Source organism: Alexandromys fortis, unplaced genomic scaffold, assembly GCF_014885135.2.
Source record: "Alexandromys fortis isolate MF-2015 unplaced genomic scaffold, M_Fortis_MF-2015_v1.1 scaffold_44, whole genome shotgun sequence".
NCBI classification, from domain to species: Eukaryota; Metazoa; Chordata; class Mammalia; order Rodentia; family Cricetidae; genus Alexandromys; species Alexandromys fortis.
The window spans coordinates 10,673,815-10,696,978 of record NW_026067921.1 but is presented as its reverse complement, the minus strand read 5'-3'; the positions used below and the strand labels follow the sequence as shown (position 1 = coordinate 10,696,978).

The 23,164-nt window shown below is 40.0% G+C and overlaps 1 protein-coding gene across 1 annotated transcript in view; it reads left to right on the top strand.

Moving 5' to 3' along the window:
• Positions 1-23,164, top strand: part of Snd1 (staphylococcal nuclease and tudor domain containing 1) — a 399,970-nt gene that overhangs the window by 125,817 nt on the left and 250,989 nt on the right. The window contains exon 11 of the mRNA XM_050141445.1: positions 21,767-21,856. Coding sequence (XP_049997402.1) covers positions 21,767-21,856 — 90 coding nt within the window. The remainder of the gene's footprint in view (positions 1-21,766; positions 21,857-23,164) is intronic.

Below are 23,164 nucleotides of genomic sequence, written 5' to 3'. Positions count from 1 at the left end.
CTCATGTACATATTTACTTAATTCTTCGAACTTTTTGTTATTCTTCTCATCCATTTCTATAAGGGTGTTTATTACATATTTTTTAAGGGATTCTATTGCTTTCATAAAGTCAATTTTTTCCACTTCTTCTGTGTTAGGGTGTTCAAATCTTTCTGTTGTAAGATCTTTGGGATCTGGTGTTTTCATGTTGTTTTTCTGATTAATGGGTGATGTTCTGCCTTGGCGCCTGCCCATCTCCTCCTTTCAATGCTATCTAATTGGTCTTTTAAAATCAGATCAGGTTTCTCTGCTGGCCAGAGGCTTCTCTTACTAATTGCCCTCGCTCTGTTTCCTGGCTCCTGCTGGGGGCCAAGAACCCTCTCACCCCTAAGAAGGGTTTTCCGGAACCGGTCCCGGCTCCCCGTTTGCCAGGGCCCTCGCCAACCAAAGGCCTACCTCTTTGATTTAATTGTAGTGGGGCGATCTGCTCTCGGTGTTGCCGCTGGTCCCTGCCGCCTGCGACCTCTGCCGCTGCGCTGGTCCCCTCCAGTCTCGGCGGCAGCCGTCGTTGCCTGCCTGCGCCTCCCAGCTCCGTCTGCCGGCGCGGGCGCCTCCCAGCTCCGTCTGCCGGCGCGGGCGCCTCCCAGCTCCGTCTGCCGGCGCCTATTTATTATTTATTATGTGTATGAGTATTGCCTGATAGCACTGTGCCTGTGGAGGCCAGCAGTCACATCCCTTGGGACCCACAGATCCTTTGGGATTTAGAGTTGTAAGGTACGATGTTGGTGCTAGGAATTGAACCTTGGTCCTCTATAAGAAGAGTCAATGCTCTTATATGTTGAGCCATCTCTCCAGGCCGTCTCCTCTTTTTAATGTTGACATTTTAATTGTATTGCTCGGAAACATGTTAAATAGGAATATTGAGGGTTCTTAGATATATCTATAGAAAACCACCACCACACCTAGATTGATGACTGAGTAGATATGCTCAATCCTCTGACACTGGAACATGGCATTATTATATACAGAGTTCATGTTTGGGAATCATGCATTCAGGTCACTAAAAACACAAGTTTTGCAATACAAAGTCATAATACTTTAAATAAAATTTCAATTTTATGTTGGGCTATCTTTATTTTAATGTCCAGTGCTGCTATAGGTGGCCTATGGGTGACAGATATTACATGTCTGTGTATTTTAAAGCAAACACAATAAAGATAACCCTACCCACTTTGGTTGGCTTCTGCACCTAGGTCATGTTATATAATAATCACTTTCTTTAGTGACAGATAGCAGAGCTAAACTGCACAGTACTATCCCAAGACCTCTACCCTCATCCCCACAACCTGGGGAAGCTTTCATTTCCTGTCTCATATACATAGCTTTTTGACGCCCTGTTTGAAGTATCCTCTTTGATCTCTCCTACATAGCTGCTTACTTGGTCTTTGTAAAGTTCAAGTTGTCACCTTTCTTCCCAGAAGTTTCCCCTCACTTCACCTGAGCTATAGCAGCAAAAGTGGGCTCTTGATAATTTGTCCCTGGCTCTCTCCCATAATCAGTCCTTGTCCACTCCCCTTGATCTCTCTGTTCTGTCCTGTTGCCTCCTTTTCTTCCCTCTGGAAAACAAGCTCATCTTCAGGTCTGCAAGCTGAAGAGAAGCATCCTTACCCCTTATGCCTGACATGATTTCCTACAAGACTGAAGAACTTTTTCTCAAAAGGCATAATTTCAGAGTGATGGACTGTCTTTCATTATGGAGTAATTTACTAGCCCAGAGTCAGTACATTGTACTTTTTTTATTTTATGTTTTATTTTGTGACTGTTGGGGAAGACATCACCTTGTCAGTCCTGAGTCCATTGACATTTGTTTTCTTGAGCTCTGATTGGTATTGAAATGACAGAAATTGGAATTTAATATGTTAATGAAGAGGGAACATAATACCTTTGATCACTTATAGTATGAGAATAATTTTTAGAGAAAGCCATGTGTTCCTTGACAGCAATAAGGCCTAAAGAAACTTGACAATCAAGGGTTGATGTGTGTGAAAGCAAGAGAGGCCTTCTGATTACCTGTGGGAGGGAGAAAAGGATGCCCAAGCAGAAATTAATTGGAAGATGAACAGTGCAATGAGCAAGGGCAAGGCATGCAGCCTCTCCGAGATTGTTTAATGACTCCTTCTGTCATGAGCTGAGTCCAGTCATACAAAGACAGAACAGATACTGATTCCTTTTGTGACATCTGATGCATTCTACTTAAGAAATGAGATGCTTGTACAAGTTTATTATTTTTGAGATGACACTCTTTAAGAAATATTACCTGTGATAGTCACTACGGAGTTGAGCTATTTAAGCCTTTCGTTCTAAAAGTAATTTAACAGTTCAGTATCTTTCTGGGTGACTATAATTGCTAGAAGTTCGATAGTCATGAAATTTAGTTAGCATTCTCGCTATTGAATTCATTCTTAATGTTTATTTGCAAAACCTCAAATGTTTGTCTAAAGCCTTGAATTCTTTCCCAGAGTTATCAATCGTATACTCCGTAGATATGAAATATCAATTTTACATGCTAGCAAAATGGTATTTAATGGTGGCTGACAGGATAGTGTTTAAGGACAATATATATTGGATACTTAAAATTTTCTATTATTTGACTCTTGGCACAGATCATTGAATTTAAGTTGTTTTGAGATTGCAGGTGTAGCTGCCTTAATAAGCCCTGCTATGCTGCCTGTTTGTTTAGTCTCGGACTCTCATACCTTTCTGCTTTCCAAGCATGCACAGAAGAAAACAATTTCAGCTCCTGCTTCATATCTACTTGCATTAGGAAAGACATCTAAAAAATACGAGGGGCAATTTTCAGGATGCTTTTCCTGGCATCAAGCATGGAGCCATACCAGTTTTTTGTTTTGTTGATAGCAGGTTTCAGTTTCAGCTTTTTCTTTTTCTTAGTCTTAACTTCTTGATTATACCTAATGATCCAGGGTTTTATCACATGCAGACTTTCTTGGTTAACCTGGAGCTCATGCTCTATTTTATGCGCATATCATTTTCTCTTGAATTTTGCTTTAAATTGATCACTGTGTATTTTAGGCAAATGCAACGTCTTCATAATGGCCTCTCAGATAAAATACATTGTTCACTTAGATAAGTAAATGATATCGTCTGGGTTACTGAGTATGACTCATTTTAAATCACATTTGAAACAATTTCTTTGTTCACCCATGTGTCTTCCTGATTTGTACTACCCTTCGCTTTTCAAATAAGCCATAGAGATCAGGATTTGGGGTAACAGCTCACCCTGAGGACTCTATCCTTAATGTCTTCCCTTTCATCTGTTGCTGGTTTTCGTTTGATCCTTTTCTATATTTCTCTTGGTTGCTTCTGTGTATGCATGTGCACGTGTGGTGTCTAAAAATTGACTATTCAAATTAAATTACAAGAAATGATTAAGTTGACAAGCTATACATAAATGTGCTGTTGACTGAATGAAATGCCTCTATGGTTGGTTTAGATATGTAAATTTGCTCGTAATTTCTCCCACCTCTCAGGAAATGTCTGGGCACACCCTCCTCTTATTGTTTTACTCACTTGTTCATCTGCCCTTTGGAACACTTTCTTACTCTTAAGTCCTTCTTGCTACTCTGAACTCTTAGCTTACAGCGTTGGTGTGTGGTTGGAAGGGATAATATCTGTAATTATTGAACACCACATAAAGCTCTTAATAAAATGGAATGGAAAAAAAGCAGAGCCATTAATGTTTGCTTTATTCTTTTATCTTCTCTCCTCTTGAACAGTTTAGCTTTACTAGAGCTAAATTAGATGAAGTAAATAACGATAATTCACAAAGAGATGTTTTCAAGGCAATGGCAACTGGAGTGGAAAAGGTGTAGCTCTTTATTATATTGTTCCTTAAATTCTGCCGCTACAACTGACTATACTAAAAGGAGAGGGAGGGTGAGAGGAGTGGGGGGAGGGGGAGAAGATTGGGGGGAGGGGGAGGGAAATGGGAGGCTGGGAGGAGGCGGAAACTTTTTTTTCTTATTCTCAATAAAAAAAAAGAAAAAAAAAAGCTATTCTATGTCTGCTTTCTAGTAGAGAAAAAGAAGTCTCCCAAGAGGAACATCAACAATAAGAAGCTATTGTAGAGGTTTGGTGTTTGAGATGTCATACTTCTGTGAAAGGGTACTGTAAGGCCAAGCAGTTCCTTAAAACCATCGATAAATACATTAATCCAGCTTGCTCATTGTGTATAATGTTACCTGTACATAAACACTTCTAGGGCTAACCATTTCATATTGCATACCATTTTGTGTGCTCTTCCCTGGTGAAGACTATTTCTCCTGCTCTCAGCTTTCCTTAATTTCTTGTAGTTCTTTGTGCAAGATTAATGGTGTAATTATATTATAGTCTCAAAAGGAAACCAACAAACACACAAAGAAACCTATGCTAGGCAGGGAGGAATTTTGGAATGCCCAAAGTATACAAATGTTGGAAAATGGGAAGTAAAAGGAGGAGGGCAAAAGAAGAAGGCATTACAAAGGGGAAAACGGACAGAATACAATAGGAAATAAACTGAATTTTCAGGAAAGAAACAGTAACTTACTAACTTGTACATTGCATAGTTAAGTTGATACAACAGAGCGGCAGGGTTAGTGCCTGATGATGTCAAATATACCCTATGGGTGAAAGAATTGAATGTGGAGAGAACAATTAGAAAGCAGGAAATCATGGCCCTTGTGTTGTTCAACTCTCAGAACCTAAGGGGAAACAAGAAGAATTTTTTTCTGAGAACATCCTCAAAATGTATTATCTACAATGAAAAAGGTAAAAAACGAGCCAATCCTAAGCATCTATAAACATTTAGCAGGGTAATTTTGAGTAAAAAGATTTTGAAATCTGCTTCATCTGACTTGGTTGTAAAGGCATTTTAAAATATGCAAGGACTCGCTGCATGTTTCAATTGATCAGTTGCTAGTGTATGTAAGGACTCTAAGAAGCTAAACAAAAGGTCAAAGTTTATCAATGAATTAAGAATTTATGTTACATAAAATAACTGTAGAATAAAATCATTTTGCAGTGTGACCTTGGCAATTGAAATCGCCAGAATCTTGGAAGTGTGATATTAAATATCTTCCTAGATTCTTAACTTTTCTGTGACCTCAGACTTCAATCGACTTAAGGCCAACATGATAAATTAAGTCATATTCTTAACCTATTATGTTTATTTTCCTTAGCTCAAGCAATGTTAAACAAGCAAGAATATCACAGATTTATGCAGTTGGGAGACATATCACAGATCTTAGTACAGGAATATTAAATAAAGTTTCCTAAATCAAATGATTCAATGGGGTAGGGCAAAAACAAATTCTTGTCTCCTGGCCTTATTATACAAACACTAAACACTTTGTAAAATTGTTGGTTACTCTACTCAGGAGAGTAGTATCAAGTGGTTTTCAAGACACATCCTTAAAGAGGAGGTGTGTCCTGTCCTTGTTGGTTCTGCGCTTACAGAATCTCAGGTCAAATTCTAGGAGGGAATGCCAGCTATGTAAATGATGCCTCTATTCTTGTGTTGGGACTGGCCTATGACAAATAAGCCACAGGCCCTTGATTAGAAAAGTCATATACAACCATTTGACAGTTTTTAAATACCACATGTTCATTTCCCAAAGCAATCTACCCATACAAGTGTAGCCGCAGCAGCTACCGTTGGTTTAGGCAAAAATTAGCTATTGATAAAAATTAAATTACCTTCTCAAAGGCCACTGAGGTTGCGAATCAGCTGTTTTAGAGAGCAGCCATCTCCCTGGATACGTATTCTAATATGGTATCAGGAAATGCATTGTGGAATAAGTGTGAATCCGAGGGGCATTCCTACAAGAAGTCTAACCGCACACTCTCCTTCATCATAGCGGGTCACCTCAGGCCACTGTGCCATTAATATTCACAAATTACAGATTGGTTAAATTCCACTGTTTTTTCCTGTGGTGACTTCATAGAGATATTATTGACTCCTACCCTCTCTTTAGTTTTATTCAAGTGTCAAGACTGATAATAGCACATTACATTAAGAGAGCACAAAATAAATCCCTTATACAATGAAGCTATATAATAAGTCAGACTTCCAAACAGGTTCAACCATGTCTCAACATTATATGGTTAGGAGAGTGACTTGATTTATGTTATGGTTAGGAGATAGAGTTAGGGTAATGGTCTCTCCACATAGAATGTCTTAATTAAACTTTCCATCCTGACCAAATGAGGGTAAACCTTACTGTTCCTGTCAGTTGAACAAAAGATGTGGGCAGTATAAGCAAACATGCAGTCAGAAGTCAAATATCCAACATGGAATCCTACTGTTAAGATCCTCCAACTTTCAAGTGCTTCTAGTATAGCTGGTTCGCTGCAAAACTGAAAGAGTGATGCATTCTTATACAAATTCTAGTTAGCTATGTAAACAGAACTTTGGGGGAATATCAAATTATCTTCCAGATTGCTTCCTGAGCTCCTAAAGCAGAGAGAGTTGTTAACTCACAGCCTGAGCAAACTGGCACTCGCCCCAGAAACATGCCTCAGGGGTCTCTGAACTTTGGAATGTTTTCCTTCTTCTGAGTCTTCATGGTACCTTTGGCTCACTGGAGTCAGCAATCTTGTTCAGGAAGGACATTTCAGGCAGTCTCAAGGACTATGTAGTTTGATCCTTTGTACTGCTGTCCAGTCCTTAGATTCCAAAATGGTCCATCCCACAACCTCTTAGAATTATGATGACATACAGTGTTCTTTCCTAACTGTTACAGAAGCCCGAGTCACTATGACAGTGATGTCAGTGGTGTGACTCCTGTTTGGACTCATTATAGTTCAGAAGTCTACACGAGGGACGGTGTATCTGCTACCATGGGCATTGAACTGTGCACACTCAGTCATGNTATATATATACATATACATATCTGCGTTCTAGGAACTTTAGTATGCACGCTTCAAAAAGTCAGGTGTATAGAGGTTGGTTTCTCTCATAATCTGCTTGTTACATTAGTTGTTAGATCTGCTTACTAAGTTTGGCTCTCCATTTAACTCAGGTTGGGGACCTCTCTGCTGTGTACTTTTCCTCACTGAAAGTTATAAAAATAAAGTCACAACATTGTAAAATGAGGAGTATCCTCAGAGTAAGAGTTAGGTGTTGCCATCAGAACATTGAGAAAGAAACATTCGGTTATGCTTTTTCTTTTACATTAGATTCCTTCTGTTGGCAAACTCTTATGTATTATCTCTTTTAAGGACATAGAAGTAATGATGAAGATTTTCAGACTGGTGTGGTTGTGTATTTTATTTTGTTAGTTTGTTGGTGTTTTGTTTTATAGTAACCTCCTGATCTTGGATTGTGCTCAAATCTGTAAGATTTATTAGGTAAACATTGTGTGGCTGGGTGGCAAGATGCTCTGGCTTTCTCATTAGCAGTGACCCTGGGTAGTTTTCTCACAGTCAGCAGCATTTGTCAGAGCTGCCCGGCATTCTTGTCATCTAATGGTTAGGAGAGCCCAGGTCCAGGTGAGGAGGTCACCTTGTCCAGCTCTCCCAGAGAGTGGGAGTTGGTTCACACACTCCCTTTTCTCCTCACACTTGAGCTCTGCTCTTCTAGGAGCAAGGGCTTAGTGCTTAGACAAAAGGAACACAGCTGCTTTTCTCTTACACCAAGGAGGCATGGGGATTTTAGTTGCCTCGTTATAGTCTCCAGTGCCCATTGATCTTGGGGTTGGTTCTGATTCTTGTCTGTCTTCCGAGTAGTGTGTCCAAGGAACTCCACTCCTCTGAGCCTCTCCTTTTTGTAAAAAGGAATTAAATATAATTTAATATAAATATAATATTCATATTTAATATAAATATAATATAATTGAGAATTAAATGGGTGTAAACAGAGGCTGCTCCTTTGTTTCTGGGCTGCTTGGACCCAAATAATCACACAGAAACTTTATTAATCACAATACTATTTGGCTTCTTATTAACTAACTTGTACATTTTAATTTAACCCATTTTTGTTAATCTGTGTGTCACCACAAACTGTGGCTTACCTGAAAGGTTCTGATGGCTTCTGCCTGCATCTCTCTCCTTTGGCGGCTACATGGTGCCCCTCCAACTCTGCCCACACTCGCTCTTTATCTCTGTTCGGATTTCCTGCCTGGCTTTACTCTGCTAAGCCATTGACCAAAACAGCTTTATTTATGAAGCAGTCACATACAGAAGGACATCTTGCATCAGAATGGTGTTTTTTATCAAGAAGCCAATATGGTGCTTTTGCTCTTGAAGGATATAAGGGACGCATGTACCTGCTTGGGCCATATATGCTGAGGAAAGAGAGGAGGTTTGACCATATAATTCAAAGAAGTTTTCTTGCGAAGCAGTTGTGGTGTTTGAGCATGATCTTGTTGTTTGTTTGTTAGTTAGTTTGTTTATTTAAGACAAGATTTTACTGTGTGACTCAGGCTGGCCTGGAACTCCCAGAGTTCCACCTTTCTCTGTCTCCCAAGCGTTAGGAGACAGGCTTGAACATGTTTTTGCAAAACGTTTGATTTTTTTAATTGATAAATTGATTTAATTGACTTTAACTGAGACGACAGTCACACTCAGGTAAATAAATAATATAAAAAGAGACTAAATGGTGGTTTTATGGGGCGCATTCAAGAAGCAGACAGTTTGAAGATCATTTTTGGGATCAGATATGTGCCAACTCGATCAATTGTGTTCATAAATTATAACTGAGTAATCTCTTAGCGCTCAACCTAATATCAATATTTGTATCTGAAAATTCTCATAGTAGTGTGGAAATTGAATTTGATCACATGCCTGATGTTTATCTTAGATTAAAAAGTCAGTGGACTATTATCTTGAATGTGCTCATTTTTATTTTCATTATGGTAAAACACACAAAACACAAAGTGTGTTATGTATACACACATTTCTGTGAAACACACTTGTTAACCTTTTTCATTTTGTAACTAATTCTGTGAAGTAGCAATTTCCATTGCCTTTCTCCCACAGCTGGGACTAGTGAACTCTATTCCCTTACCTCCCCAACTCAACAGTTGCCTTAAGAGATATTTCTAGAGTTCACCGAATAACAAAGTATTAGCAAGACCAATAATTGTAGAGAAATGTATTGGGCTGCTGTTGTCAGGTTTCCACTGAGTTTTGCTGTCTGTACCAGTCCTTACTTTATTCACATCCTGCTCCATAATACAGTAGCCATATTGGCATGTTGAAATTAACTTGAGTTTTCCTTCTTTACCTTGTGGTTGGGCTTTAAAGCCACTGAATGATTCAGTGCCATGAGAGTGTTCAGTAGAGTTGTTCAAGAAGAGTTGTACCCTTACTGTGTAATTTGCAGGCTCTGTAGATTAGATACATTCTGGCTTGGAAGACTTGTGCTTTACTCCTCGCCAGTTGTTAAATCTTGCAAACATTTATTTCTCTGCCATCACATATTTGAACTATGGAAGCTTTTTCATGTGCAATGGCCTTTTTGGTTGGGTGTTTGTGCACATATGCACAGTGGATCTGGCCACGGGTGTAACAGAGTTTGATCTCTCAGGAATGGGTTTATCAGAGCCTTGGAGACAGGGGCTAGTAAAGCCTTGCACATGTGAGGCTCCAGGTTCAAAAGAGACTTGAATCACTGCTGTCCTCTAGTCAGTTATACAGAGAATACTTCTGGCTACTGTGTCACATAAAGACAGGAAACAGACCACATGAGTTGGTTAAACAATGCAAATAGAAAGAAGAGTAGCAGAATATGGGAATACTGAAAGGATAAGATGAACCCAGCGGCATAAAGTCTTTTACACTGACATGTGTTTTACTGGTGCATGCTGTTTCTCTGAACATGGAATTTTTCAGGGCTCAGAAGTAAAGCTCACAATTCCAGCTCTGTTGATTGCTGTGTGGATTTTTACAGAATTGTATGTTAATGTGCCAGTCACACAGCAGGCACCAAGCACTTCATTTTGCTTTACTGTAATTTTAAAAGGAAATTTGGAGTAGTGTTGGCTCAGTTTGTGGCAAAAGTTAGGAGACCAGCAACAGTTAAGTTTAATGTCTAGTTGTCATGATTAATGGTGATATGGTGGGCATAAAAATATTTTTTAAAGATTTGTTTATTTATTATTCATACAATGTTCTGCTTGCATGTATCCCTCTAGGTCAGAAGAGGGCACTAGATCTCTTTACAGTTGGTTGTGAGCTACCATGTGGTTGCTGGGAATTGACTCAGGACCTCTAGAAGAACAGTCAGTGCTCTTAACCTCTGAGCCACCTCTCCAGCTCCCATAAAAATATTCTTAAATAGGCACAATTTCATTTTCTTTTATGGCTTTATCTGGAGAATTGAAAAATTATTCTTCGAGATCTGTGTGCCAGTCTCAAGTTCTTCCCAGGGCAAACAGCTGTGGAGTCAGAGCCCAGGCTGTGCTTGCCCGGCTGCACTCACAGATCGCTACCCTCTGGGCTTCTGTTACTTGTGAACTTGTTTACGGGGCCCAATCAAAGGCAGCAATAGGAGACAAACAGGTGCTCTGTGGTCAGTTTCAGATGTGGTGAAGAACATCTAACAACAACCTCCACTTGCTAAGGTCCTTTCTTCATGTGTTATCTATAGTGAAACTGTTGTGACTGCTGGGCGCTCAGTGTGCGTGTATGCATGTGTGTGTGTGTGTGTTTGTGTGTGTGCGCGCGTGTGTGTATGAGGGGTTTGTGGTGTTTTGTGGTATTTCATATTTTGTGTGTGTTTCATAGTCTCTTTTCTCTTCACTTGCCCATTTTTCTTCATTATATTAGTGAGTGGTAAATGGTATTGTCTTTTGGTTCATGCCATGTACACCATACAGTAAAGGAAAGTGGTCTTCATTGTGTGATATTCGATGGGTACCTGTCGTAGAGAGTAGGCTGGCTTGGTGGTACTAGACATTTAAACCTTGGAGGGATGCAACTGGCCAAACAGAAAGTTGGTGTCTAAAGGGAAGTCTCTCTGCTGTGCACTTACATAATTCATTCTCCTGTTTTGAAATGCAAAAGAATTTGTTGCATACGTTTGACTGGCACTCTGGCTCAGCTGAAGGTTCCTCTGACACCAGCTAAATAATATTGTCATACCGAGCATCATTTTTCCTCCTGTGTTGTTCTAGGAAGAAACTTTTATAATTATCATTTTTAATATGGTGAAGAAAAGATATTCACAAAGAGAATCTACAGAATGATACAATCTCCAAATAGACCCATCCCATCTCTTGTTGGTTGTAGAGAACATGAGTGTCCTATTGTAAGAGATGTATTTCTGCTCTAATCCTTTCTCTTATCGAGAGCTGTGTGAGGGCTTGTGTTAGCACTTTGCTGTGCTGGATGCTTTCACCTGGTTCTAGCCTGTGCTTTACCAGGGCTGTTCTTCTGAGGACATTGACTCTCCGTTTTTAGCATGGGTATGATGGGCAATAAATGGAGGAGAAGATTTTAACATTACTAGAAAAGATGATTTGAGGCCAGTTGGTTAATTCTGAGCCTTTAATGAAAAGGAATGCGGTGCCAGTAGGGCAGAGTCAGTAGTGAGCTAACTGGTCCCTGCTGTATATAGGATACTTATATTCTATCTCCAAAACCTCTGTTACCTTTTGCCTTCACTGTTTAAGTTTTCATTATTTATCTATTACTGTTACTTTTGTCTTTTTCTGGGGATCAAAGTCAGTCCTTTGTGTATGCTCTATCGCTCAGCTACATCCCAGCAGAGCTCTTGTCTTTGAGGAATACTTTAACCGTCTCCTTTTCTCTTCTGCCTGTAAACTCTGGCTTGTTGTAGTAGTCCAGTGAAGGACTTTTCCTCTTTAACACTGACTCAAGTTTCTAGTTCGTCTCAAGAGTTTTTAGCTAGGTAGAAAAGAGACTCTTCTCAGAGATGCTAATTATTTTTCATTTTTCCTCTATTCCATCTGTTCATTTGAACAGCAGCTGATTTCATTTCATTTAGCAAAACCTCATCCCTGTCGTATCTCTCTGACTGTTACTCCTCCAGAACAAAGGAAGGACGGGGCAATCTTGTACTGCTTTTTCCTTTCCTTCTCCCCTGTTGATTTGTTTAGTGTGTTGCAGTGGAGCTCAGTGCAGAGCCGGGGTCCCAGTTAGGCATTCAGCCACTGAGCTGCATCCTGAGCTCCTTGTTTTTTTTTCTTTTTGGTGTTGGAGATGAACCCAGGACTTCATGCTTGCTAGGCAGACACTCCAACACTAAGTTATAGCCCCAGCTTTCTTTCATCTTAGCTCCAAAATATTTTTTGTTTAGAATTCATCTTAGATTTATGAGGGGTTGGTTGTTTTCTCTTTTCTTTCTTTACTTCATCTCAGGTAGTTACTTGTTTGATTTAATTGTAGCAATATATTTAGTGTTGAATTGTTACAGTGGGGGCATTTTCAGTTTATCAGTTCAGCTATCCTGTAGTTGGTTTCTGTAAGGATTTCTGATTTTCTGATCTATTGGCTGTTGGCAGATTGTGTCATGTCTCCCACCCCCGCCCCAAGCCAAAGATTCCAGTTCATTGTATTAAACCTGTAAAGAGACAGGCAATTGCCTTAAAGATATAATGAAACAGGACATGGACACACATGCTTCTCTCTATTACCAGATCTCAGAAGGCAGAGGGAGGAGGATGGGAAGTACAAGGTCTGTTTAGAGTTCATAGACATTCTGTCTTAGAAACCAGGCTAAATTAAAAAGAGCATATTGATTGTTTGGCTTTTATTTTCACAGTTGTGCAGTGAGATTTCAAGCCTAGGTGCTCTGATACGATCATTAATGGCCAGTATTCTTAGTCAGCTAATGTAATATGAGGGAGGCCTTATTCATTGGATTTGCCAACCATGTTATGGAGCTTCAGTGGCAACTCTCTCCTTTTTAACCCACTTAGAGCTGTATCGGTTTTACTTAGTCCCATTATCACAGTAAGTACATTTGAGTTGACAGAAATATTTCCATTTTTTCTTCTTTTATTCACCATTGACACTTTGCAATGGTGTGGCCCCGTGCTGGTTACATTTTAGAAACCATAGATCTACACACACACACACACACACACACACACACACACACACACACACCTTCCCTTGTGAGGTGTGGCTGGTAAGATAAGACCATGGTGAAGTAATTAAATTATAGTACTAATGTAGGAAGTGATTAGTGCTGTAACCACGCTTTATCTCTTCTCTCTCTTGACGTTAGCTCTCTTGTTAACACCATGTCTGATGTTGTAAAACTTAACGCAGCTAAATAGATTTTCCCATGGAACTTGTATTTTCCAGCCTGCTTTCTAAGCACGAACTTAGAGTTCACTTATTTTCTCAATTAGATGAGAACTTATCTTTTTGCCTTACTTTCACTGCAAAACCATTTAAAGAGCTAGATGATCATGTTGACAGTCATTGGAGTGAACTGAAGCCAATCACCACACCAGGTAGACCTGTAGCTCCTACCATAGTCAGGAACCAGACTCCCATTATTTGTTTGGCAGCAAGTGGTCCGCTCATTCCCGATTACCTAGTGCCAGGAGACGTTTGAGGAATGGCACCTCATTTCATGGCTGTCTTCTGGGGTACTGACCTTGAACTTTGTTCTTTTGATGTGTGCCCCGTCCTTGCTGTTTTCTTATCTCGGACTTGTCTCTTAGGTCCTCTCCACTCCTCTACAGAAGGTGGTGCTGCCATTGTTCCTCATCAGAGCAGATTTTTCTTCTCCGAGCATTTGTGGGTGGAGGAAAGGTGGGAAGTCACACCTGTGCAGGAAGGACAGATGGGGCAGGTCCCGGGCCCCCCTTTTTTAATTTTTTAAAGGTTTTTTTTTTCCCCCGGTAAATTTGAGACCCTCCTTTCTGTTTGCTGCACAGTCTCTTACTTGCAATTCTTGGCTCCCTTTGGCATTTAGGTCTGTGAGGTGCCTTGCTGTTCTTTTATTCTACCCATCCTCCTTCCTGCAGAAGCTTTTGCAGTGAGGTTAGGGGACTCGTAAGGTTTGCTACTTGAATAGTGGTTAGGACCCTTAGAGCCTTCAAGCTATTTATTCTTAAAGTCTTGATAGTGTCTTTAGGGGTGGGGGTTGGCATTTGGCCAATTCCTTCCCACTTTGACTGTCTGTTCTCTTTCCTCCCCTTTCTCACTGCATGTGAGCAATAAATAGCAAGCACTTCTGAAGAGGCCCTTAGTTGGCTTATGTAATTGAGTAGAAGAGCAGTTTCTTAAGGGAGACTTTTTTTTCCTACATGATAGTCTTGAAAATGGTTCCTTAATTTTGGGATATGCAGGTTCCTGTGGAATATCATCCTGTGCTGTGCACTGGAGATAAGGGGTCAGTCCTTTCAAGGACACAGGCTGCCTTCATTTCTACTTCACTCACCCTTTTGGTTCTGTGGCACTGTTCTGCTGGCAGTTTGCCAGGAGACATTTATAACTGGGACCGTTTTGTGGAATTGCCACTTCCTCTGCCCCTTTCTTGTTACCATGGTAGTGTAAGACTGGCCTTCGGGAAAGAGTGAGTGTCTGCCTGCCTGATCTCTGCTTGGGTGTGGTCACATTGGCTTGCACTGTAATAGAATCTCAGAATCTACTCCTAGTGTTAGATGAGTTGGTACTGAGGAATATTTGGAAACTGTCTTCCCATCAGTACTTGAGTGTCACCATTTGTCATCTGTGTAGAAGGTCAAGGAGTATTGAATTCCCCAATTGTTATTAACCTACTTGGTATTTTTACTGAGCCATTTTCTTCACTCCAGCTTTTCTAAACCTCTGATCTCTTTTTTCTTTCATGACATTGGCTTTTAGACTAAGCCCATTTGTTATTCTTTCTTTTTTGCTTCCCAGCATTTTCAAGTGTTGCTTATAGACCTTCACTTTTTTCTTTCGGTCCCTGGGATTTGTATGAAATGTATTGGTTGTAAATTTAGTACTTACCCATATTTGTGTCTTGCTTATTCTTAAGATGTATTTCGAGTGAGGAGTACACATAGAGCTAGTTAAGAAATAAAACTCTCCTCCACCCCCGCCCTACCCCCAGTGCAACAACTCCTGGTATGTGTAGCTTGTGTGCACACTCTCGTTTGGCGAAGGGAGCTACTCGTTTAAACTTCACCTCTCCTTCCGTGTAGCTTTGTGCTTAGCAGACTTTAAATAGTAGAAATGTGCTGCTCTCTGTGTTCAGGACTACAAACCAGTGCTATCCTTGTGGACCTGTCTCCTGGCTGTCAAGGGAATTGAAAGGTCCTTGATTGTAAATATGCCCAGGGCATGTGATACTGTTCCTATTTTAAGTCTATAATTCAAATGGAAATTGCAGCCTTTGTTTATTAAAAAGCCATGTGAGGCAGAGCTTCTGGGACGGGTCCATTATTTACTGTTTGAAATTTTATTCATTTAAGTCTGATCATGTCTGTTCTTATTTTAATTCAACAATTTTAAGATCATCACAGAGTGTGATTCTGCTTGGCTACATTAATTAATGTGTTATAGTTTGTTTTATTTTTAAGACAAAAGTCAAACTTCTTACTGACCCTATTTATTTCATAGCACATTTTGTAGTTAAATATTCCCTTTGCATCATGGAAAGCCACATCTGTGCGGACTGGCTTTTTTTCCCCTTGTTTTGATAGAGAACAAGAATATAATGTGTGTTTTGTGAGGGGAATAGCAGCCAGTTAGTCTGCTGCACACAGGAATAAAAGTAGAAGACGTGGTGAGGAATGGGTGGACGTGATCAGCTAGGTTTCGTGGTAATAAACACCCAGCTTCTGTTTCAGCCTTGATATTATCCCATATTTGCTCCTTAATGTCACGTATTACATTTATGTACGAAAGTCCCTGCATATCATCATTAGCCCTGTTAGCCCACTATCCTTTATCTTCCTCTGTTCTGTATCAGCAGCTATTAGCTGTGTGTCATATCTGTGTATATGTTTATAACTTTGCTGCTGACATGGTTCTATTAATAATAGGATAATACTCTTTGTCTGTATCTTTCTGTAACTTTCTTTTCTTTTTCAATATTTTCAAATTTATTACATGTTTTTGTTGCTCTAATTCAGCATGATTGTTTTATTCCATTACATGACCACACTATGCACAGTGTTGATATGGATATTGATATACATGTCTTCTGCATGGGGCCTGGGGTCTACACTGTAAGTAGCATTCATTAATTAGAGGGGTGTGCCATCCCGACATCAGTGTGCAGTACCATGAGCGACATTTTATATTTCTGTCAGTAGGTAAAGGGCATTTTCAGTTCCTCCATATTCTTTCCCTAAGAATTTTCGTCAATGTTACAGTTGTAACGTAGTTTCTTTGGTTATTAACATTATTCCTTTTTTATCGCTTACCATTTTGAGTTCTTTAGTAAAGTATCTGAATATAGTCTTTGCTTCTTTTCTCATCAGTGTTTTTTTCCAGTTTGTCAGCGTTTCTAACCATGAGTGAATTTATCTGAAAAATCAGAAAAAAGATTCCACCTCACCTCCTGTTCCTCAACCTAAAAGAAACTTTCATCTATACAAATGTAGACGAGCAATAGGTTGCTGTCCGTGTAAAGCCATTGCCCCCTTTGGTGTTTAACAACACTGCTTTAGTGGTCATTGTCTCAATCTAATAACACTCATCTTTTCGTTGCTGGGCTATTGCCTGTCATTTCTCTCATCTGAAACCTCAAACTCTTCACCCTATTTTTTCCAGCTCTCACTTCATTTCTGTTTGTTTTCAGCACAACTAGTTTGTTTGCTTTCTCTCAATTTTCAGAAATTTTCTCTCAATACATTCATTTTTAGTTCTAATAAGACTTTTATTCATACTATTGTAGGAGTCAGCCATGATAAGCTAAATATGAACAGATCACCCAAATGACGTTCTTTACTTCAACCTTTATCACCTGCCAGAGTAGGTGATAAGTTTAATGGAGGCCTGAGTCTCAGTAGTTTACCTTGAAGCAATACCTGGTTGCAGGAATGACCATAAACTGAGATTACCTGAGCACCACCCAAGGACAGACCACAGAAAGGAAATGCCTAATGTTCCAACCGTTGTAGATAGGATCACCTGCCAGCACACACTCACTAAGACACCCCTAGACAAATGTCAGCCACTCAGGGGTCCTAAACTTCAGACACCCCTCACCCACACCTTTACGACTACTGTAAAACCCTACTGTAACTGAGCTCGGGGCTCTCCGTTTATTCCAGTACATTGGACGTGCAGAGAAATTCAGTTTGCAAACTTGCATAAAATAAAGGCTCTTTGCTTTTACGTACGGGACTCTGTCTCCATCTTGGCTTTTGGGGGACTTAGCAGATTTGGGCATAGCATTATCCCCAAGAACTACCCTGCTGAATTTACCAAGACCACTCTTAGCTGGTATCAGAATTTGAACCTTCACCCCTATCTTGCTTAGTTCACATTTCAGTATTTGATACAACTGATGAGTCCATCTGCTCCATCACTTTTTTTAGCTCCCCTCTCTCCCTGTACACATTCGTTACCTCTCAGTGCTAGACAGGTTCCGGAGGAGCCAGTTACCACTCTACATGCTGCAGCTTTCAGACTATTAAACCGGTTCACACACACTCCAATTCTACATTTGTGCATCCAGCTGTCCACTTATCTCCACATGGATCTTAGTAGATGAAGCTTGCAAGACCACAACTCAGCTCCTGCTCTTGCTTCTTTCTCTAGTCCACACCATCTGGTCTCCCTCTTCATTTGATGTCCCCTACTCTTTGGATCCAAAAGTCATCCTTGATTTTTGCCTTCCTTTCACATTTCACGTTCTATTTAGTATCTGTCTTTCAATTCTTGTGTTTCTTTCTGACCACAGCTTACCTCTTTGCTGCTTCCACCCATTTGTAGTAGTATAGCATCATGTTCTACCTAGATTGCTATATTAATTTTCCATTGTATCTGGCTTCCCTTGTTACAGTGTAAACTCTCCTCCAAAGATAATGGTGATCCTGATGTCAATCACATCCCTTTAAGTATTTTGAGTGGGGAATGTAAATTGAGGTTGCTGGGAAATAAGCTGCTTCTCCCTTGTTTGTTCTGGAGGCCTATTATCTCTGTCTTGTCTTGAACCCACCCAGTACTTGTGATTTGCACTTAGTCTCTTTGCTTGAATTCAGATGACCTCTTCTCCTTGAATCTCCCATTAATCTCAGAAAGTGTAATCTCAGTAAACCTGCCCAAGCATAACATGTCAGCAGCACTCCACTCAAGTGTCCTATTTTATGAATAGAGATTTTAGGGATAGGATTGGAAAAGCCTGAAAGCAAGGATTTGACAGGAGGTCTCTGTTTTGTACTTCAAAAGATCTTTGACCCCACATTTTCCTGTTATGGCTACTGGCCTAAAATAAAATGCCTCCTGTCAAAAGGCCAGATGTATCTTCATGTGCTGAGCTGTGGGTGTTGGGCCTCCTGCTAGAGGAGGGGGACAGATGATTGCAGTTATCTCTCTGTCTCTAATGTGAGTCATTGCAGGGCCTACACGCAATGTCAGTTCTCAGGAGGAATGGTGATCACAGCACATATTGGTTTGTGTATTATTCGCCTACCAGATAAAGCAAGCATTCTCTTCTATTTTTATTTTGAAAAAAATATTTCCATGTAAATTAGAATCTAAAGTAGACAGTCCTTTTTAGCAGAAGATTCAGCTGCAGTCCTCTTTCCCCAGAATACATTCCATACCTCAATTGCCTCTTAGAGATTTCAAAGGCTTTTATGTACCTGGTGATTTAGAGGAATTGCTTTTATTTTGTGGCTTCTTAGGGACTTCTAATATCTCTGTTGTAAGATGTTTGTAGATGTCAATAGCTCCTAGTTCTGCCGGGTTAGAGTAACAAGATCGTTCTGTTTGCCCTTGCTGTCCCTGTTTTCTGCTTGTGCTGTTTGTTCTTTCCTAGCACCATGAGAGACATAATCAGACTCCGAGTTCCCCTGTTTATTATTAGGGTACTTGCTGGCATACTGTTTCCTCACTTTTCTTCTTTTGAGAGGATTTTGTATCAGTCCCGTCCCCAAGAGTACCTTGAAAATATTATTCTTGTTTACATAAAAATGTATATATCATCCTGTGGCCTTCTCTGGGATACTTTCCAGAATTATATTTCTTGCCTTTCAATTTTAGTATTAGCGTTACAGTCAAGTGTCATTTTCTCATTCCTGTGTGGAGGTTCAGGGTATGTAGGTAGGTAAGGAATGGAAATTCAGACTTCATGGCACGGCGTAAGGCTGTGAATGGTAAACATCGGTATTTTGTTCAATTAATTTAAAACATTTTTGTTCACTAAGACTTTTGTAATCATACTGCTCTTCTTTGTAAATAGATTTTTCTCTCTTGCTTGGTGAGTGTGAATCCATTGGTTCTGTTTTATTCCTGAGGGCTGATTCTGATAACGATTGATTTTTGTCTTTATTAAAAATCCTGTTGGAACTGGGCTGGAGTTCAGTGGTAGAGGTCTTTCCGAGCATGTGCAAACTCAGGTTTGAATCTCCTTACTGAAAAACAAAACAAAATCCTGTCCATTGCTCATAACTAAAATCTGTCAGCAGTTCTTCTGTGCCATTGAGTGTCATCAGTAACTCTTTTCAGTACTTCTGTGTTAAATGTTATATATGCAGCAAACGTCTATTCATGATGGATCAAAGAGACAGTTTCAACAAAGTTCATCTATGCAAAACAAAGAATTTACTGGTTTTACAGAAGTGGGTATGGTCCTTAAAGGAGCACAAATGATCCAAAGCTTACCTCACCACAGAGCAGCCCACCCTCCCATGAGTGATGTCGGGTGTAAGCCGGGTCCGTGTACTTCCATCCATCAACTGCAGACTGCTTGGGGGTCTCTTCTCCCTAGGAACCTCGGGGAGGAACCTGAACTTTTAGATTCGGGTTTCTGTAATTTCTGAGGTTGGTTTATTTCCTGCTGCACAACAAGTTCTTAATTTGTGGTCCCTTGATTATACCTGACTTTCAGGACATTTATAAAATATTTATAAATACACTTTTTTAAAAATTACCCATCATTCCCTTTAGACCGGGCAGCTCCTACTCAGCACGTCCACTTTGATTCTTCTCCTGTTCTGAGAATTGGCTGTGTAATTCTCATGTTAGGATCATACATATGCATAGGTACTGGTCCTGTTGATGCAGGACATTTTTCTGAGTTCGGACACTCAAGCTCTTGAAATTATATGCCTTCTCTTTCTGATAATTGCTGGGACAACAATCCTTTTCTTTTTCTTTAATTCCACAGAGGAAGTCGATGACAGTGGGATGATGAATGTGATGCTCAAAATTTCTTGTAACTGATAGAATTATTTACATTCTCATAAGAGATTTTCTTGTCCATGGCACTGAATTGAAATTTCTTATGTGTTCAATACATCAAAGCTTAGTGAGCTTCTGAGAGGAAGCACCTACTTCATTTTCCTTTTCCTTAATGTTGACATTAGGATGAGTTTTGAATAAAGCATTAAAATGATGGAAGCTCTTTACTTGAAAGAAGGTACAAATACCCACTTAACCCGAGCACATACTAAACGGGAGGTCCTCTGTGAAGAAAGAAATGTGTAGGATCTTTGTTGTCTTGGAACTTCAAGCCCCATGTGAAAGAGACTCTGAAGTCACCATATCAGACTGGATACAATCTCTTTTTTAAGCACATCTCCCCAGTTTCCACCCCCACCAAAGGCAGGCCGCTCTGGACTTCTTAGCCCTATCATCATGACTCAGTGTTGTATGTCTACCATTTTGTTTCCTCTGTTCTCTGAGTTGTCAGATTCTGATAATTCATTTCTTTAAAAGGTTCTCATAGCTCTTAAGTTCTATTTATTCCTACTCCTCTCACTTTATCAAGACTTTCTCATCATCTGCAGGTGACGGTTGTTTGGAGCAACCTTGGAAGAGGAGTGTAGTAGGTCCATAGGGTGATGAGCCAGGTTGTACACATTGAAAATATATTCCACATCTCGTGGGGGTGGCACATGTCTTTAATCCCAGCACTCCAGAGGCAGAGGCAGGCGGCTCTCTGTGAGTTCGAAACCAGCCTGGTCTACAAGAGCTAGCTTGTTCCAGGACAGTCTCCAAAAGCTACAGAGAAACCCTGACTCAACCCCCCCCCCCCAAAAAAAAAAAAAAAAAAACTTTCCCTCTCTTTCCTTGCTCTGTTTTTGCCCTGAAAATACATTAGATTTTATGTCAACAAACCTCTGCTGGATCACTTCTTTCTTTTCATTTCCCTGAATTCTTAGCACATCTTTGGTGTTGCTACTTTGTATCTAGGATCTCTTGTATTACATTTTGTTTTGAGTCCAGCTGTATATAAAGTAGCTAATATGTAAGTATATTTTTGTATAAATTTACATATCACCTAGTTTATATAAAATAATATATATATATTAGCTAGTTTATATATAGTTAGTAGTTGGTTGGCACTTAAAGGCAGTTTTGAAGTTAGATTTAGTGTGTGCTTACGTGTGTCCAGTGGGTTCCAGGGTATACTGAATTTCTTCAGTGTTGCTCATTTCCAGTTTGGATCACTACACTCACTCCTTTTGAACCTGCCAGTTGAGAACCATTTCAACCAACAATTTAGTAACTAGTTATATGGTCTAGCACTTAGTTACTATTTGTGATCCTAGGAAACATGCTCACATATATTCCTGTGTGTTACAGTATTCCCTTTGTTAATTTTTTTCCATTCTTAATAGCTTTTGTTGTTGTTGTTTTGGGGCAGGATAAGAATAAGAAGCTGCGTCCCCTGTATGACATTCCCTACATGTTTGAGGCCCGGGAATTCCTTCGAAAAAAGCTCATCGGGAAGAAGGTAAGTGATGAGCATGCATTTGTAAACATTTGGACTTGGTCTCATGCTTTAGGAGCAATAATTTTAGACCAGGTTCTTTCTAGGCTTTTTAGCAGCAGATGATACTCCCGACCAAGTCTAGTGGAATTACTTTGATATGAAGAGAGGTGTGTCTATGTGTCAGGAAGTGGTCCCCTTTGGGAGATGTTTAAAATTGGGGCCCTGACCATAGTTTGATTGTCAGTGCTCTCACGGCATGTTCCAGGCTCAATTCCAGTTTCAATAATTGCGTATTGCCCCATGCTGCATTCATTTGGCTCTTCTATTCTCTCCAGCCACCTCCATTATAAGTATGGGACCATGGGAGTTAGTAGTGAGGGAAAGTTGCTGCTTTTTGTGTGTTTCTTCTACTTCTGAGAAGCAGGAGAGAGAAGTCCTGTTCTCTGTTAATAATATGTGTAGGGAAATGGATTGTACGTTAATTCTACCTGGCCTTTGACATTTCCAGTAGCCCCTACTCCAGCTACTGAACAGCAGGGACTTTAATGGACAATACCCAACAGCAGAAGTTGGGTGGCTTCTCAGGAGCCACTGTAAAGGCTGCTTGCTGGGTAGTATGTTGACTTTGCAGTCTAAGGGCTAGAGTGCATGTCCTTATCCTGTTACTCCCCCCCTCCCCCGACTTCTTATTCCAAAGTCCAGGACCAGTTCAAAGAAAACAAATGGGATGGCTGTTCAGGAAGGGACTCTAAAGCATGTTTTAGTTTAGAGACTTCATATTATGGGTTGTTGTTTATATTATAATATCTTCTGCATACTATAGTACTTCAGAATACTATCATCTAGTTAGGTCTGGTCTTTTTTTTTTTTTTTTAAAACATTTCTTTATTGATTCTTTGGGTATTTTATACAATGCACCCCAATTCCGCTCACCTCCCAGTCCTCCCCCATATTCTCCCCTTACCTCTGCAGCACCCCTGTGTTGCCAGAGCCTGCTTATTTGTTTCCTGACCACCCATACTCCTGAAATAATCACACAAAAATCTCTTAATTACAATACTGTTTGGCCAATAGCTTAAGTATATTTCTGTCTTAACTCTTGTATCTTAAATTAACCCATATTTATTAATCTTTGTTTCACCACATGGTTGTGTCTTACATGCAAAGTTCCGGTGCGTCTGTCTCCTGCTGGAGTACTTGAGTATTTAAAGCCTCCTTCTAGAGGCTACATGGCTTCTCCTCTGACTCTGCCTACTCTCTCTCTCTTTTATCTTTTGGAGCCTGGCTATATTCTGTTAAGCCACTAGGGTTCCTGGGGCTCATGGTTTC